Source organism: Penicillium manginii (genome assembly GCF_028828005.1).
Source record: "Penicillium manginii strain IBT 31320 chromosome Unknown utg000009l:1.0-3297300.0:1.0-3298630.0, whole genome shotgun sequence".
In the NCBI taxonomy this organism is placed as follows: domain Eukaryota; kingdom Fungi; phylum Ascomycota; class Eurotiomycetes; order Eurotiales; family Aspergillaceae; genus Penicillium; species Penicillium manginii.
This window is the reverse complement of record NW_026643110.1, coordinates 1511087-1528723: the sequence shown is the minus strand read 5'-3', so window position 1 is coordinate 1528723 and position 17637 is coordinate 1511087. Positions and strand designations below refer to the sequence as shown.

General features: G+C 47.9%; 7 protein-coding genes across 7 annotated transcripts; 3 read left to right on the top strand and 4 right to left on the bottom strand.

The window, feature by feature from the left end:
• Positions 1 to 2269: 2269 nt before the first annotated feature.
• On the top strand, positions 2270 to 3886 carry N7533_012333 (YagE family protein; the record flags this gene model as incomplete). The annotated part of the gene is made up of 3 exons (XM_057108983.1): positions 2270 to 2660; positions 2722 to 3759; positions 3810 to 3886. 3 exons carry the CDS (start codon positions 2270 to 2272, stop codon positions 3884 to 3886), a joined length of 1506 nt encoding a protein of 501 aa, XP_056954084.1.
• A 1073-nt stretch (positions 3887 to 4959) lies between these two features.
• Positions 4960 to 5826, bottom strand: N7533_012332 (uncharacterized protein; the record flags this gene model as incomplete). Its single annotated transcript, XM_057108982.1, has 2 exons — positions 4960 to 5301; positions 5443 to 5826. The coding sequence occupies 2 exons, from the start codon at positions 5824 to 5826 to the stop codon at positions 4960 to 4962; spliced, it is 726 nt and encodes a 241-aa protein (XP_056954083.1).
• Positions 5827 to 6256: 430 nt separating this feature from the next.
• On the bottom strand, positions 6257 to 7456 carry N7533_012331 (putative mitochondrial phosphate transporter Pic2; the record flags this gene model as incomplete). The annotated part of the gene is made up of 4 exons (XM_057108981.1): positions 6257 to 6308; positions 6372 to 6495; positions 6557 to 7207; positions 7360 to 7456. 4 exons carry the CDS (start codon positions 7454 to 7456, stop codon positions 6257 to 6259), a joined length of 924 nt encoding a protein of 307 aa, XP_056954082.1.
• A 614-nt stretch (positions 7457 to 8070) lies between these two features.
• On the bottom strand, positions 8071 to 9842 carry N7533_012330 (putative C6 transcription factor; the record flags this gene model as incomplete). The annotated part of the gene is made up of 3 exons (XM_057108980.1): positions 8071 to 8874; positions 8936 to 9673; positions 9783 to 9842. The coding sequence occupies 3 exons, from the start codon at positions 9840 to 9842 to the stop codon at positions 8071 to 8073; spliced, it is 1602 nt and encodes a 533-aa protein (XP_056954081.1).
• Positions 9843 to 11328: 1486 nt separating this feature from the next.
• Positions 11329 to 12710, bottom strand: N7533_012329 (putative integral membrane protein; the record flags this gene model as incomplete). The annotated part of the gene is made up of 5 exons (XM_057108979.1): positions 11329 to 11681; positions 11740 to 11801; positions 11853 to 12232; positions 12291 to 12400; positions 12467 to 12710. Coding segments are annotated over 5 exons (1149 nt in total), but the record flags the coding sequence as incomplete, so codon positions are not given.
• Positions 12711 to 13979: 1269 nt separating this feature from the next.
• On the top strand, positions 13980 to 14643 carry N7533_012328 (peptidylprolyl isomerase; the record flags this gene model as incomplete). The annotated part of the gene is made up of 4 exons (XM_057108978.1): positions 13980 to 14022; positions 14076 to 14245; positions 14300 to 14406; positions 14466 to 14643. 4 exons carry the CDS (start codon positions 13980 to 13982, stop codon positions 14641 to 14643), a joined length of 498 nt encoding a protein of 165 aa, XP_056954079.1.
• Positions 14644 to 16010: 1367 nt separating this feature from the next.
• N7533_012327 (SDR family oxidoreductase) lies at positions 16011 to 17381 on the top strand (the record flags this gene model as incomplete). Its single annotated transcript, XM_057108977.1, has 4 exons — positions 16011 to 16308; positions 16364 to 16491; positions 16564 to 16746; positions 16806 to 17381. The coding sequence occupies 4 exons, from the start codon at positions 16011 to 16013 to the stop codon at positions 17379 to 17381; spliced, it is 1185 nt and encodes a 394-aa protein (XP_056954078.1).
• Positions 17382 to 17637: the final 256 nt, after the last annotated feature.

Here is a 17637-nt window from a genome sequence, read left to right as displayed (position 1 = left end):
GAGAAGCATGAAACCTAATTGCGGCTACGCCGACTTGAGCACCGGCGAGCGTATGCCAAATTGAAAAGTCGGGCAGGCATTCCGATGATAAGATGAAACGATACCTAGGAGTGGACACCAAGCGAGAATCAATCTTGCGCTATCAAGATATCGTGTTTGGAGATGAGAGAGCTGTGCGGTTTCTGTGGAAAAATAACCGGCTTCTTGATAATTATTACTTGACGCTACTCAACTCCGCTGTAACTTAAAATAAAGCCTTGGTTTGCAGCCCCATAAATAGACGTCCCCTCCCCTATGCCCTACGGTGTTTTTGTGTTTACACTTCGAGAAATTGTGCGCTTCTAGTAACACATATTGACCCAACTGCTCGAACATATACCCTTTTACAAGTCTCAATAATGCCGCAAGACTCGCAAAAGAAGGAAAATAACGAGGGCGATATTCAGCCCACACCTTCTGTATTAGAGGGAAGATTGAAACACACCATTCATGATGAGGTTTTCGGAGAAATTACGGAAGATGGCCCTAACTATCGTGCTGTATGTGAATGTCATGACTAAAACATCAGTCGCTTACGATCTTAGCTGGGTTGGAAAGGAACAGTCGTGGTAATGCTGAAGACGCAAATTGGTTTAGGCGTCCTGGCAATCCCGTCAGTCTTTGAAACCCTAGGCCTTATAACGGGGGTTATCTGTGTCCTGGTAATTGGTTCCATGATAACCTGGTCCAACTACATGGTTGGTGTCTATAAAATGCGCCATCCAAATGTCTATGGTATCGAAGATGTCGGCCGCAACCTCTTGGGAAGGTTTGGCTATGAGTTTTTTGGATGGCTATTTGTGATTTGTAAGTGTTAACGTTCATATTATAATAATGTCACTGACAGGAGAAGATTGGGTACTCACTGCAAGTGCGTCATTTATAGCCCTTTCGACCTGTCTAAATGCAATATCTTCTCATGGTGCTTGTACTGCTATATTCGTCGCAATGGCCGCGATTATCGGATTTGGCTTTGGTAGTATACGAACCCTTGGGCGGATTTCCTGGCTTGCCTGGGTTGGAATAACTAGTATAGTTACCTCAGGTTGGTATTCGATAACTCATATATAATGAATACATTGCTGATAACTAGCTTCAGTACTAGTACTGACAGTATCTGTCGGCGTTCAAGAGCGCCCTGCTTCTGCACCTGAAACTATCGCCCCGTGGAAGTCAGATTTTGTGCTTTTCACAAACCCGGCACCTCAAGAAGCTTTCGCCGCAGTCTCGACCATTGTTTTTTCTTTTGCTGGAACCCCGGCCTTCTTCAATATCGTGTCTGAGATGCGTGATCCTCGCATGTATACACGAGCTGTTCTGACCTGCCAGTCGTTCATGATCGCCCTATATATCACACTTGGCTGTGTGGTATATTATTATTGTGGGTCTTATGTTTCAAGTCCAGCTCTTGGCTCAGCCGGCGTAATAATGAAAAAGATCTGCTATGGAATAGCCTTGCCGGGATTGGTTGTCAGCTCGGCTATGTTTGTTCATGTAGGATACTCCTCTTGTGGAATATTATGTCTATTACTAGTATGATCTGGCTAACTTCAGTTACAGTTTACGGCAAAGTATCTTTTTCTGCGCTTTATGCGCGGCTCTCGGCACTTGAGCCAAAATACACCAACCCATTGGGCAGTCTGGATCTCTTGCACTGCAGGAAACGCAATCCTTGGATATATCATTGCAAGCGCCATTCCCATTCTGAGTGGCCTTGTGGCCCTTGTTGGTGCTTTTGGTGGAACGCTCATGTCTATGCAACCTATGGGTTTCATGTGGCTTCATGACAATTGGCGTAAAAGTCGAACCACGATGTGGAAGGTTTCTTTCGCCTGGGTCATTCTTATAATCGTTACTGGGACGTTCTTGACCATAGCAGGCTCTTATGGTGCTGTTGTTGGTATAATAGACGACTACAAAGCTTCTGGTGGCTCCGCTGCTTGGACGTGTACTGATAATTCTGGTCGGTCATGAGAACTACCGAGGAAATTGAATTAGTCGTAGTGAGCTGAACGTTGAACTGGCATATGGATATCTTGTGCTTACTTTGTATATTGTCGAGTAATGTAGCGGTAACTTTAGTAGTATGCACATCGTCAACGTCGTTTGGATCCACTGCGATGACTAAAGTGGAGCACGTGCAGCTCCGACCTTGGAAGCTCGACTTTTCGCAGCTTCAACTCTCCAATTCCCTCATTTCCTCCTCCCTGGCGGAGTTTGCCTGTTCACAATGGCATCTACATCAGAAGATTCGCCGTTACTGCCTCAGCAGAATCCTCCCTCGCCACGGGCAACTCGCGCCGCGCGGCAGGTGACCTTCAATCCGTTGACGACAATCAGCACCTACGGCGGAACCACCCACTCCGATCCGACCTTCCGACCTCTACAGACTGGTTCGCCTCCAGTCCAGAATGTCAATGCACAGGGCGGACACCCTCGTGTTGGGGGCCAGCCGATGCTCTCCGCGTTGAACAGCAAACTTCGTCGTCGCAATAGTTATGGCGCCCCCCTCACTGCACCGAACACGCCCGCAGGCTCTAAGATTGGCCCGCAACGTACCACGAAGAAAGCGCAAAAGCTCAAGTTGCTCCCTGACCCAGTTACAGCCGAAGAGGAAGATGGTGACTTTCCCCGCGATGTCTATTCGCAAATCACGCGCATCAAGGAACCCGCCGCTCGGAGCCATGCTGCACGTCTCAGGCAAAGCCGACCGTGATCGTATTCCCCGAGTTACTGCATACTGCACTGCCAACTCATACCGCCTGGAAGGTGTCATCAAGTTCTTGAAGTCCCGCGCTAAGTCTCGTGGGGCGAATCCCAAGCTGTTCGACGAGTGCGTTTATTCCCCATTCGACTATCAATTCGAAGAAAAGCAGAAGGGAGGCCGGCTCTTCCCTGTTGGAGGAAACAATGGACACCATGAACGGCGCACAAGCGAGCGAAGATATTCGGACAGTGCGGTAGAAGTGGAGGACAACACCAAGACACGACGAGAAGACCTGATCGACTTTCGCGACGAAACAGGCCACCCAGTCGATGTCAATTCAGAACACGCAGTATCAGCACCGCAATCGGATGAAAACTTCGATATTGACACAACCATTCATACCCCCGAGATATTTCTGTTCGACTACGGTACAGTTGTCATATGGGGAATGAGCCCTGCGCAAGAATCCCGTTTCTTATCCGATATCTCCAAGTTTGCCTCATCCATATTAAGTCAGGATGATACGCAGATTGAGAATTTCAACTTCTACTACGCGCGCGAATACCAGGCACGCATATACAACGATTTCATCTCGCTCCGGGACCCGCGCAACCATATGATTAAGTTGGCCATTTCGCATGCTCTTGCGCAATCGGTGAAAACCTCTCTGTTCGAGGACCTTGTTTCTGAAACTATATCCGATACGGCTCCCCTGCCAGCTCAGATCGCGCAAACGGGTAGCGTCAACCTGACTCGTCGGCAAATCAACATGCAAATTGGCGAGCTTTTCATCCTTCGAATCAATATTCATTTGCAAGGATCCGTTCTCGACAGCCCGGAGCTTTTCTGGGCGGAACCCCAGCTCGAGCCTGTCTACCAAGCTGTTCGAAGTTATCTGGAGATGGATCAGCGAGTCAGCTTACTCACCGAGCGTCTGGATGTCATTGCAGATCTTCTCGCCGTGCTTAAAGATCAATTGACACATCGCCACGGAGAATACCTAGAATGGATTGGTACGTACGAATTAAACAAGTCTACTAGAGCCAACTAACTTCTATTTCAGTCATCGTTCTCATCGGCGCTGAGATTCTCGTCGCCGTTCTTAACATCGTTGTCGATCTCTACGCTGGAGTCGATTAAGGTCTTATCTGCGCAAGAATCACAGATCTTCCGTACCAGAAAGCCGAAAATGAATACCAGCCAGAGACGTGGAGAGAGAACCGGATTCCTCCCATTTCAATTGACAGTCAAGGTCAATCCTCGAAGAAACCTATGTGCATGGATCGCAAACAGACGTGTACGACATTACACTACGCAATGCACCTTGCCGCTGTGATACAGCATCAGCAATGACTCCGGACATGCGCTACCCCGAGAAGATATACTCTCAGGTCTGCATTAATCAGATATCTATTTGCCATCCACACGACCAAACACAGGACCTTGTAACGGCAGCATCTATCTACCTTCCTTTCCGACCAAGCATACGACACAATCGCGCGAATCCTGCCCCATCTTGACTTGACTGTACATGAGGACAAGATGTGAGCTCATCAATAAATTAATCATTTCTTCCTTTTGACCGTTTCCCTGGTATGGAGTTTTGGTAGTCATTTGGCTTTACTTTCAAGGAATGAGGTTATGGCGCAGCTTGCACATTCAGAGTTACAGGACCAGGGCTATCTGTCAATAAATACATGTCTGAATGCATACTCGTCCAGTTTTACCAGTACTACTACCCTACTACCTAGGTACCTACTACCACGCGGATCCTCCGAGTAGAACAAGCATTATACCCTACTAGTCCTCAAACGACTAGTGCTTAGATCTTAGTTATGTTGCAGGGCCATTGAATGCGTAGAGAAGGTTGTTAGATTGTATGAATGCGCTCCTTCATTTTTCACGCTAATCATAACTCCATCTATTAGAATAGAATACATCTGACCCCGATAAACGGAGCAGTTAGATTTAGATACTCCACCCGAGTATCGAAAAAAGACCTCAGGAACCGTAAACCCATCGCTGTACCAAAGCAAAGAAACCCAAACCAAGCACAACACATAATGAAGAATGTCGAGCAGAGGTCCATATAAGAAAAACCCCAGAACCAGCCCAGAAAAAGAAAAAGAAAACATTCGAATGATAGAAGCGGGGGAAAAACCCCCCCCAAGCAAGGCGACAGGAGGAAGATACGATATATCTTATTTCCCAGCTCAACCTTCAATCTTCGGCTCTTTCGCATCCATATCCATAGGCGTGGTCCCGGAGTCTCCTTGGTCTGCACTCTCGCCCGGCTGCTCACTCTGTCCTTCTTCACGGTTATCTTGGCTGTGTGTACTCGCCGCAGCGGGGGTCTCGTCGCCCTCGGCACCACTGCCGGCCTGCACGCGGAAAGACGAGGTGAGATCCTGTTGACTGGGCGCGGGAGCAAGACGGGGCAGCGCAGCGGGGTCGGCGGATTCCGCGGCATTATCTTGGGGCTGGCCGTCATCTTCGCCTTCGCCGGCGACGTTGGACTTGCGGGAGCGCTTGATGCGCAAGGGACGGTCTTCGGGCTGTAAAAGAAAAACCATAACCTCGTTAGAATGAATGGGTTGACGGCAGGTATGAGATATCACAGAGCAAGGAAACAAAAACTAGGGCCGAGCAGATCGATAAAGAGAAAAGCCGGGGATCTTGGGATTGGGAAAACTTACAGTCGGGGGCTGCTCGTCTGAGCTTCCCTCAGTCTCATCTTCGAGCGAAGGACCATTGCGACCCGACGCACCACCCAGTCCATTCATAGAAGCAGCATTCGACATCATGGCCACGGCCCGGGCCCGTAATTCCGGGTCCGCGCCGCCGGCTTGGGCTTCTTCGGTCATACCGGTCACTTTGGCAAGACGCTCAAGCAGCATGCAGGACTCGAGGCGCATTTTCTGAATATATTGCCAGCCGCGACGGTTGCGGGTGCGCATGAGCTCGTTCTCGGCCTCGACCTCTGCGAGACGTTTCTTTAGGGCGATGCATTTGCGCTTGTAGGCTATTTCCACGCTGGGCGGGTTCAAGGATGGTCCGGTTGTCGGGGGGCGAGCTTCCATTTTGAATTGGAGCTGTGACTCTGGTGGGAAAAATGGATGAAAGGGGTCGGGTGTATCGCGTTGTTGGATGATCTGCGGGTGCTTGTGTTGGTTCGGATTGAATTTCGGGTTGTGTAGTGAGGGAAGAGAAGGGGAGGGGAGGAGGGAAGGCTGAGGGAGTAGGATTGGGTATATGAAGGGGGGGGTGGTATCGGGGGGAACGAGGAGAAGAAGACAGAGGAGGCGGAACCTAACGTGGTGCAGGCGCAGCTGCACCGGCGAGTCTCACGGGAGTCTTTTGGTGCTGCCGAGATAACCAGGGCGGTGAATAGCTACTACTTTCTCGCCGTTATTCTGCATTTCGTACTCTAGATTCGCATTTATTCATTTATTGCATTTCCGAACTATTATCAACCTTTCACGAATCGAGCTATGCTATGAAATGTTCTATCTAATGTCCACCGGTGGTTGGGAGACCCAAGAATACCTTGAACGAGTCATAACTGGATCACAAGTGGTCAGTACAACGAGCTTCAATTCCCACACGACAAACAGATTCAACTTACATTAACCACTGGAAGCCTGTCAATGTGCCCAGCATCACAATACGGACTGGCAGACCATTCCAGAGCCCCGAGAATCCGATATTGCCGTAGATTCGCGATACCGCCGTCATGGCACCCTCACCAGCTAATGAATAGATGGTCAGCCAGCGCAACAAAGAACTGTGAAAGAAGGGGAGGAGGCTCACCTTTTCGATCGGCATTCAACTTGCTAACCATGACATCGGCCGGATGACTGACAACAGCGCAAAAGATACCGGCGATGTAACCACCCAGGAAGCTCACCCCAGTTTGAGTCAACTGGTTATAGCTCTCCTTGGGCTTACCCATGGTCTTATAGATGATCTTGACCGTTTCCTCAAAGGTCGCAAACTTGGTCATGGTGTACGGGATCTGACGCGCCCACAACGGATAAAGACCCTTGTAAAGACCACTGAATCCCTCCTTGGCGACAATCCGACTCCAGCCCTCGCGGAGGTTATTCGCATAGGGCGGCAGGGTGGTCTGCATGCGGACCTTGATGGCTTCCATCGGGCACAGCGCCATGTCGGCGAAGAATTCGGCGGACGCGCTGGCGCCCAGGAAGACTAGGGTGCGATTGGTGTCTGGGAATAGCTGGTCGCCGTATAGGTACTTGAAGTACTCATAAAGTCCATACTTGCCGGCGCCCTGGAAAGAGTAACCTATGAAGGTGGGTGACCATCCGAAGAAGACGCCGCGGAGGCCCTCCTTGGCGAAGATTGATCGCCATGCGGAGATGTTGGAGGTGTAGATCTTTGGATCGACCTGGCGACGGCACTTGACCAGGTCGAGTGGAGTGACTGCGGTGTGAGTCGGTCCTGTAGAAGGTTAGAGCATGTCAATTTCAAAGAAGAATATAAATTATCTCCTTTGAAAAGTGGGAAGTGAAGGCCCGCATACCACAAGCTGCGTTGGAAGAAGAGATTAGCTGATGCACGATCTGGGGGGAGGGGCTACAGTCGCAGCTTACCGATGATGCCGCCGAACATGCAGCTATAGAAATACTTGGCAGAGTTCGGCTCGATCTTCCCAAAGGGAAGCTTGCGTTCGGGTTGGACCAGGGCCATGATGAAGAGTGGAGAGGTGAAGAAGAATAAACAGAAGAGTAAATTGAACTTGAAGCTGACAGCAGAAAGAAAGCAAGAATCGAAGGCCATGGCGTCACACTCATGCATCCCGATTCAGGGCGGTGCCGTTCAGACCGACGCGAACGGCTAGCCCGGCACTTCCTGATTGCTCCAAGGTACCTTGACCTATAGGGGCCTGTGATGCCCAGATGCCTTATCGGCCCTAGATCTGTGCACACTGTGCATAGTATTGTACATAATTTATGATTGCAGATCGCATAATTGAGCGTCCAGTCCTGTAGTATTACTAGTTAGTACTAGCAGTGGAGTGATATCCTCCATCTACAACACAATAGTGATGACGTCATGACAGCTACAGTGCATAAGAAAGCAGTACTTAGGTTGCCCGGACATCTGGGCATATAGCACAAATAGTGAGGAGTTAATAGTTACAGCCTGAGAGTTATATATGTACAATTCATGCAATCCCGGAAGCTCCAGCTCCTACCCATCTGTAATCCCTGTGCCCGCTAAATAGGATATTTATCTTCATGCATCAGATGAACTTGATAGTCAACACCCCCTCCATTGGGTATATTATCCCCGAGGCCATCTCACCGAGAACCGACTCTAGATTCTGGTGCAGATTCAGGTGCACCAGTAGCACCGGAACCCCCTCGAATTCGCTCAGCCTCACGATCGAGGGTTAGCGCCAGCTTGATCCCGAGCTTAGATCCCACACGAGAAAACACAGTCCGAATCTGTAATACTTGTTCCGGCGTAGGCATCCCGCAGGAAAGTATGTACCACATCGGCCAAAGTAATCCATTGCCTTGGGCAGCACGTATGGTCCAATTGCCATCTGTCGTCCGGATAGATCGGCCGAGGGTATCCACATCGCCCAAAGAGAAGGGGATACTCCGACAGACGTCTGTTGTGATTTCCTGAATAGTTGCGCGTAGGCTGTCCTCATTCAATGGGGACTGGATCAATGGAGAGGCACCGCGCTTGCTTTTTCTCTTCACAATCGCGAGCAAGCTTCGATTCACATTGAGTAGAAGCTGTTGGAGCATAATCCGTGCTGCCCGATAGTAGTTCCAGACCACGGCAGTGGAGATGCGATTGTAGGTCAGCAGTTCATCACCCTGTGACGAGTATACAACCAGTGGCAGCCAGCGCTCAGTCAGATGCAGTGTCCATTGCGAGAGCTCGAAATCACATTCACGCCCAAGGGAAATCCAAGATTCCACGGTCGCTTGATCCGGTGGTTTGGAGGACGAGTTTATTGCTGACATCAATGAGCTGATTTTGGACGCAGCGAGCATGAGTCGTTCAATTGGGTCATTGCTGTCTAGAAAAGACAACACCCAGTCAATATCGTATCTTGGTTTATCTCCCAAGGCGAGAATTTCAACAAACTGGAGCAAAAAGAAAATCAGTATCCTGCTTTTGAAAAACAGGGGTTGCGAAGAGACATACAGTATGTGTGAAGGCGAAGTTAAACATATCACGACCCATTTGGGATTCCAGCTGACCCTCGCCCCGAATTTTCATCAAGAATTCGAACCCCGCTGTATGTGAGGAATACAGCCCATTCCGCTCACCACTTATATCCTCATAAAGCGAGAGGAGCACGACTGCCGCAAAGGTATCATCTTGAACCGCCGTGGAGGGTTCTGCCAAAGCATCTCGTAGGTTGCGCAGAGCCTTCCCGTACCCCTGACGGGCCTTCATGGCAAATTGCGGCGCATTTGAAATATTGGCAAATGTCATCAGAGAGGTTGCATCCACTGCATAGCGAAGGCAAGAGGACGATGCCTTCCAGTCACGGTCGTTCAGTTCAAGAGCGCGTGCATATAAATTGGGTACATACTCGAGATGGCTCATACCATCTTCAAACTCGGCAGAGATTGTATATTGGTCAAAGAAATAACATAATGCGCGGTGTTCCCATGTGGAATCCGCGATTTGAATCGTCGTTAGAGAGTGCTCCTGAGTCCGGTTTCCGCGACGGATGTCAATGACTCCAGGGTCAGTGGGGGAGCTTGGCGTGGTGGTATGTTGACTGTCGCTGTCACTTGACGATGAGCTCACATCCTTCCTAACCAATCGCTCAGTCTTCCTGGTCTCGTTGCGAAAGACCGCATCTGGCCGGTATCCTGGACAAGGCCGGCCATAAACACCACAGTTGCGGCATCCGGGGCGACCTTCATCACACTAGAATGCGTCAGTCAAGAGGGTTCTTCTCTCAATCGGCGGAGGCGTCGGGAATCGAGCCAAACAATCATTGGAAAAATGTAGCGTGACTCCATCCATTGTGCTTTACCTTGATCTTCCGTTTACGACACAGGTGACATCCAGTGCTTGGCTTACCGCCATACACCATTTTTCATCCCCCAGAACCCCGTCGGAACAAAAAAAAGGGTCCAGGACTCGGGACAATTGGTGGGGGTTGAAAAGGCTCCGCTCTTCGACTGGGACGAACTGGGGTTCCACAGAGCACGGGGGAGGGGCCGCTTATCGTCAATGGTGCGCAAGTCGGCTCGGCTATCTGATCCGAGCGAAGCGCAGGCACATGGTAGACCGGGATCTGCGAGCTGAACTCTTCGGATTGAAGCCAACACGAACAAAAGCCACCTTGCTGGTCACGACACAGCAGAGAGGAGGTCCACGTTCTGGCAAGAGTTGCGTGCATACGTGGAAGGAAAGAGACGGATACAAAGAAGATTCGTCATTAGTCAGCCCTCTGTTCACTGCCCCCCCCCAGCGCGCAGTTGAAATTACGATCTTGAACAAGCTTGTGATCAGCTCTGATTCGACTAAAAAAATCCAAAGAAGAAAGTTTCTATTTTAAGAAAGTATACATCGCGTGACTTGTTCTACATTGATTGCGTTGTAATACGTGGTTTTGCTTCTTCTGATTTCATCAATATGCAGGAAGTATATTGGTTCCCAAAAGGGAAACCGTCACAAAACCCTTGGAAGAGCCACGTGAGAATGCGAAAGCCTCAGGGGATAACGAGAAAACCAATCCAGAAATTTTAAACCAGAGGAAATGACGAAAACACTAGGCTACAAGTCAGAACTGAACAAAGTAGAGTTAGCCCGGTAAGATGGCTCACTTGGTTAGAGGTAGCGAGACGGTACTAGCCCGTCCATCCTGTAGGCTAATGGCAGGAAACTCGCTTGGGTTCGAAACTAGCCTCCGGCAGGTATCTGGGTTGCAGAGGCGTGCGATTTCACCCTCCAACGGTTCAAACCAGGCTACGTTTGTTAAAGGGTGCCTTTGGGCCCGTAAGAGATGAACCCTCCCTAGACCTGACGTGCTGGTACTTCGAGATCATCGAGCTTGCTCTGATCATGAGAGGCCTGGCTCGAGCATATAAGTTTTTCTTTTCTGCCATCAAAGGTGTCTTTTCTGTCCTAGATGCCTTTTTGTATTTGTTTGATGCGGGTATGGGGAGTATCTGCGTTTGCTCTGTCCATCCAATGATCCGAGGCAGGCACCCACCTCAGGTACCCACTTTATATCCGTATGTACTATTGCCGTCTCATCCGAGTCCTCTTTCCCCTCCAAGTTCCTCTTACTTCATGCTTATTACTTTCATTGCATTCTTCTACACTTTGATCTCTTTCTCCTTGTACCTGACAGCCTCACATTCTAGAATATGCCTCATGAATGACCATTAGTGACTTCTCCTGCTATTATCAAATGTCTCCTGGCCTGCGCCAATTCTCTAAATGTATCATACAGGAAACACTTCAATAAAATCGCTTTTTAGCATTGTCTCACCCAGTAATTCACTCGCCCGTCATCTTCCAGAGGGCTAGCTTGGACCCGAGGGAGAATTTTCAGTTCGGTCAACAGTCACATTTGTCGTCACCCGAATCTCGTCCGATGGTTGCGAGCTGATGTCTTCTTTCGAGGCATTCTGCGTAGTCCCAACCTCAGATTTCGTCCGCTTGGTGGGAACAAGCTTGCCCAGTGCTATCTCCCCGTGTGATCGTCTCCAGGATCGAGAGGCCTCTCGTGGAGTCCCCCGTCGGTCAGATAAATTATAATTTTCACGGTTCCCAGGATAGCTCTGGCTACTAGAAAGACCTAGTAATGATCGGATATTGGGGAATTGAAAGGTTACCAGCGCTTTAAAAGAAGGCACGCAGGAAATGAAAACGCCCACTCCCAGCTCTGCAGATGACCAATTGAGGGTCTGGACGAGTGACCCTAAGATATTCTGTTAGCCACATATTGACCTCCAATAGCTGTTGCAACTTGAACGTACAAGTATGATCCGTGGAAAAGTTGCTCAAATATGTCCCTCGAATGATACTGGCCACCGTCACCCTATAACTCCATTAGCCAAGGAATAAGTCGACGAGCAATGAGAATACTCACAAGCCACCAAGTCCAAACATCACCATCAGTCCTGCTTTTTTCCCAATCGAAGTCTTGAGTCGTAAGAGTTTGGGAACGGGAAGCGTGAGGAGAGCAACATCTGTCACCAGCCGGACTGCAAATGAGACATAATAAAATGTCAATAACTCTAGGCAATGGCCTTCTAAGTCACCAGAAGCATCCCAGGCTTTCGCAACCGGCGAACATTGGAAAATAACAATGAAAAATCCAGCAATGGACTCGCCCACAATAATTGCTAAAACACAGCAACAAAGTATCCTAAAGAATTTGCCAGGGAAGATCTTGAGGTAGAAAAGGCAAAAGGAAGCCTTGATCGCACAAATGGCAACGACATATGCCAGTTCTGAGACGAAGTCCAGCTAGTCGATTGCTAGGGTCAATTGCTGGATCGATATAAGTAGCAGAATCAATGCTCACTTTGAGAAACATTTCTATATTGCGCTCATCATGGATTGTGTCGATGTGATGCCCGTACCCGTATCGAGTCACTAGGAGGTCGAGCATAAGTAAAAACAACACACGGGCCCCTGGTTTCAAGTTCTTCCTTGCAACTTACTAAGGACGCACATGAGACACTCTACAAATGTCCCTACCTAAAATCAAGAGACCCTTGTCAATACCATGGGGAGCAATCACCCAAATATTGCACATAGAAAAGGGAGGACTTCCTACCCATCCGACCACGCAAAAGTAGTCATCCCATCCAATGCTCACGTATCGTATTCGTACATAGAGACGAACACATACAGCAACCGTGGAAGCGATAATGAGTAGTATATTGCAAATTAGGATCGAAGGGACCCGGGATTGATCCGTGTCGACTGGTGAAGTCTCCATGCTGCCATTGAAGAGAGACAGGCATTTGCTGTTGCTTCACCAAGGTTGTCGGTTGAAAAGTATTTTCCCTCGGGGCAAGAACCGATTGGAGTGAGCGAGTGGATACACGTGCCTGGGCGAGGTGCAAGGGGTTGACGCTATGTATTCAATTCCTGCAAGATAAGAGGGTTGATACGGGTAACCCCAGGATTTGAAATAGCTTAAGCTTTTTGCTTCAATATTGGGGGAAGATCGAGGGCCCCAATGTCTCCTTTGCAAGGCATGAAATGGTCAATTTGAAAATAAATTGCTACGATTTCGTGGATTGTTTTTGTGAGCTCCCAGGACTGGAATGTATACTAGGGGCTGGGGAGATGGAGAGCGTTACATGCGGCTACGCCTTGCATACACTGCAGTCTAGTATTGGATAATGTCTAGCAACTTTTGCCGCTCTCCATTCTAGTGCCAGTGATCGCGACCGGATGCTCTCACTTTATTGCCTTGACGTGCTGATGCGATTAATGAAAAAAAGTAAAGTGATTGAATGATGATGCCCGCGAAAACCAAAAGAAAACATTTCATGGCCTCAACTGAATTATCCATCCTATCTGTCGGGGTGGCATTACACCCACTGCACCAATATGGTAGACCCACTACTTCGTACTTTCGACAGCAACACCTTCCAGTCAGATCGATAACCCCTAAATATCGTTTTGAAAGGCGAAAAAATTACGACATATTAAGATTCAGTTTATATTCTTTAGAGACCTTTTAAGAATCCGTATCTGTCAAGAACTAGGAGATTCGAAGAAATTTTTAAAGTTAGAAAGTTTAAGGTCATCTTAAACTCGGTTAGCTAGCTGCCCCGCAACAGCTTCCAAGGTTCTTCGATCAATTTAAATTCGAAAGAAACCAAATAAAACACAGAAGATAAATAGAAAGAATCATTTTAAAATTTTAAAGTACAATTATTGAAGCTATGTCTGCGTTCAGTGCTGTCACAACTTAAGCATTGGAGATACGTCAAACAAAAAAAGAAGTTTTGGGAGATCAAAAAGTAGTGGATGTACCAGGTTCGTGGAGTGGATGTAATGCCACCCCATCTGTCGACCGAAAATCATAGAAATACCGCTAGGCCAAAAGAATAGCAAAGACATTAATCCGGTACTAGTCGCGTATTTTCCTTAGTCCGAAACCATCCCACTCCCCGCACGCTGACCCGCATATAAAACTCGATTGTGATAAACAACTGTTTATCAAACCATCAACCAGCTTTATCATCCAACAACCATGTCTCGCCCTATTGTCTTCTTCGACATCGCAGTCAACGGCGGTAAGAATCATTTCAGAACTATCCAAAACATTGCCTTTACTGATACACAGTAGCCCCTCAGGGCCGCATTGTTTTCGAGCTCTTCGCTGACGTCACACCCCGAACTGCTGAGAACTTCCGCGCTCTTTGCACTGGTGAGCGTGGATTCGGATATAAGGGAAGCAGCTTCCACCGCGTGATCCCCCAGTTTATGCTTCAGGGCGGTGATTTCACCCGTGGCGATGTAAGTTTAGTGCCTTTGTATTGGATCATGATTGATCTTAATTGACATTCAAAGGGTACTGGTGGACGTTCCATCTACGGCGAGACATTCCCCGACGAGAACTTCCAGCTGAAGCACGAGATTCCTGGTCTTCTTTCTATGGCCAATGCCGGTCCTGGCACGTAAGTTGTCGGATGATTCTTTCTGAGGTCCTCGCGGATAATGCTGATATATTCATTAGTAACGGCTCTCAATTTTTCATCACCACCGTCGTGACTGACTGGCTCGATGGAGCCCACGTCGTCTTTGGACGTGTTATTCAAAACATGGAGCTGGTTAAGAGCATTGAATCTCTTGGATCTAACTCGGGTCAGCCTCGCGCACCTGTCCAGATTATCGAGTGTGGTCAACTGCAGTGAGCGGATTATATCAGTGTGAGGCCTGGCGTTGATCATATACCATCCAATATAGTAGTCAGATAAATTCACTTCCGAAAATATTCAAATTGGGGAGAGTGCTGGCTGCAATGGCGACGTGTAGAAGTGAATCAAGTAATATGTAGTCTGGAGGAGTGCAACTTTGCGGACAGGTGGGCATGAACATTCTCTGCCGCTCTGTATGCCCGGGTGACTAGGCTGGCAGCACTTCTTAGGGAGTAATACTAGCGGGGCTGGATCCTCTAGTCGTTTGATCCTGGTATACCTCTGGACGAGAAGTTGTCTAAAATAGGGCCCGAGGAAAAGAAAAAGATACCTAGGTATTTGTATAGATTATAAAGTTTCTTCAATGATTTTGGGAATGTTGCTTGCCTGTCTCTTTTACCTGATTCGGAGGACTTACCTTTGATGAAAGTAATAATATAATCGTTGTGCCAATGATCACCATTACCGCTAGTCTTGCGCCCTGGTACTTGTATGGGCCTAGGGCTAATTGACTATGACTTGACATGCATTCTCTATCTATAGGATACGTTTCTCTGCTTCATTAGTGTAGTTAGAGGTTAATATTGCGATTGGACTAGTGGTATTAAGAGCAGTGACCAAAAAGCACTTAAAAGAAGCTAAATCAAGCGGTTTCCTGGCTTCTCTTCCAGATGATCAGAAACGGCCAGGATTCTTAGTGAAAGCTGCCAAGGCCTGGAAAAACGAACTTGAGAATGCGGGCTATAAGCGCCCGAAGACAATCCGGGAATTGGTAATTTAGCTGATACCGATGCCCTGCCTGCTTAATTCTATCCTCTCCTGGAGAGTGATGGATTTGGACATTCTGAGGACACAAGCTCATAATGTCATCCAAAATGCCGCCATGGAAATGAGAAAGTGTTGATACAGATTCTGTAGCACAGCGGGCTCTAGAAATTGATAGATGTCTTCACCAACGTTTTTATGGTCTAGGCTGTGTGTATCACACTAAGTCTGGGGCTAATTGGAGCGGAGATAGTCAACGAATTAATTAATTTCATGAATGGATAGTCCGTGTGGACGGTTCGCATCGGGCAGCCTCTCCTGCATTCCTATCCCCTGCATTGATTATTGCGGTACATATTATGAAACATACAGCATGCGATCTATTGAAATATTGTGATTACTTGCATGAAGATTGTACCTATTAGTCTGTAATTGAAGTCTAGCCTAGTACGTAAGAAAAGGAGATTCGTTCCCAGTAAACAGGTATTTCAAGCGAGAATGTCTGCCTACCTACTAGCATTCTACCCTTGTCCATATCCATATCAACATTAAAATCGACATACCCGGCAACTAATCAGCCCAAATATATACTTTCAATAATGACAGAAAATCAGAACAAACATGCTATTGTATTTGGCTGTACGGGAATCAATGGCTGGGCATTGGTTAATCAACTGCTGTGCGGCTACCCTGCGATCGGCGCATTTGGAAAAGTCACAGCGATTTCCAACCGTCCGTTTAATCTCGATGATACCAAATGGCCTTACGAAGATGGCAAAAATGGACTGCAGGTAATATCGGGCATTGATCTTCTAGTAGAAGATATTGTCTCCTTGCAAGCCATCCTTTCCGAGAGGGTTCCCTCAGTGGAGACGGTCAGCCATATTTACTTCGCTGGTAGAGGTTCCCCAACACGATATTTGTGATCACTGGACACTAACGAAGGAACTAGCCTACCGTGAAAGCCAGGATGATCCAGAAGAATGCCGTATGAATAAACAAATGCTTGATGTTTCGGTGCAAACGATCGAGAAGCTTTCTTCCTGTTTGCAATTTGTGACCTTGATTACTGGTACCAAGGTATTGAATTATTCGCTTTTGATCCAGTTGATTTCAAATTTCTACTAGTAGCTCTGCTGAATTCATTCATAGGCATATGGTGTTCTGCTAGGGGATAAGTTTCCCTTTCGGGGGCAGGCTCCTCTAAAAGAATCATTCCCACGTATTCCAGATGAGTTCGCCAAGGATCTCTTCTACTATCATCAAAAAAACCATCTCAAGGAACTGTCCAAAGGAAAATCATGGTCATGGTGCGAAATCCGACCTGATATCATCGTACACGAAAATCCATCTCCATCGGACTTGTCGTTTCTGTTATGCTGACTTTCCAACAGATAGGCGTCGCTCCGTTTGGAAATGCCAACTGCATCGCCCAATCCACCGGAATTTTCCTTTCCTTCTACCGAGAAATTGAAGGTCCTGGGGCTCGTGTCCCCTTCATAGGTTCCGAGGCTGGCTGGACCCTGCTATCAACTGATAGCAACCAAGATATAATCGCTCAACTCTGTATCTTTGCCTCTCTTCAACCGAAAGACAAAGTGCACGGCCAAACCTTCAATATCGGCGACAATTCAGTTCCGCTATCATGGTCGACCCGCTGGCCGCTTCTCGCTGCCTACTTCGGGCTCGAGGGAACTGGACCGAGCAAGGATAGTGTGACTCCAGCTCAGTATATCGATCGCCACTGGACCGAGTTTCAAACTCTATGTCGTGAACGAGGCCTTCGTGAAGATGTCATATATAGGAGTATTCGTAACACTGGATCAAAGGGAAAAACGACTGTGATGGACTTCGACCGCCATTTGGATCTGGGAAGAGCAAGGGCTCTCGGTTTCAACAAAGAACTAAGTACCGAAGACTCCTGGTATATGGCATTCGATCGACTACGCAATGCGAAGCTTCTTTTTTAGCTCCACATAGATTGACCGAAGTATGAATGGAAAGTTGAAGTATGCATACATGAGCAGCACACAAGCCAAACCTGAATCAAAGGGAAATGATTAAAGTTGTTGATCATATTTTTCTTACATGAATACTTCCCCGCGGGGATCAAACTAACCACAATCAAGCAATTTCTGGAAGGAGGGGCCGCTCATCTTGAAATGACATCATGAACTAAGAAACTGCGCTGCGCCATAAATGCCCCACTGAAGACAACAGAAAAAA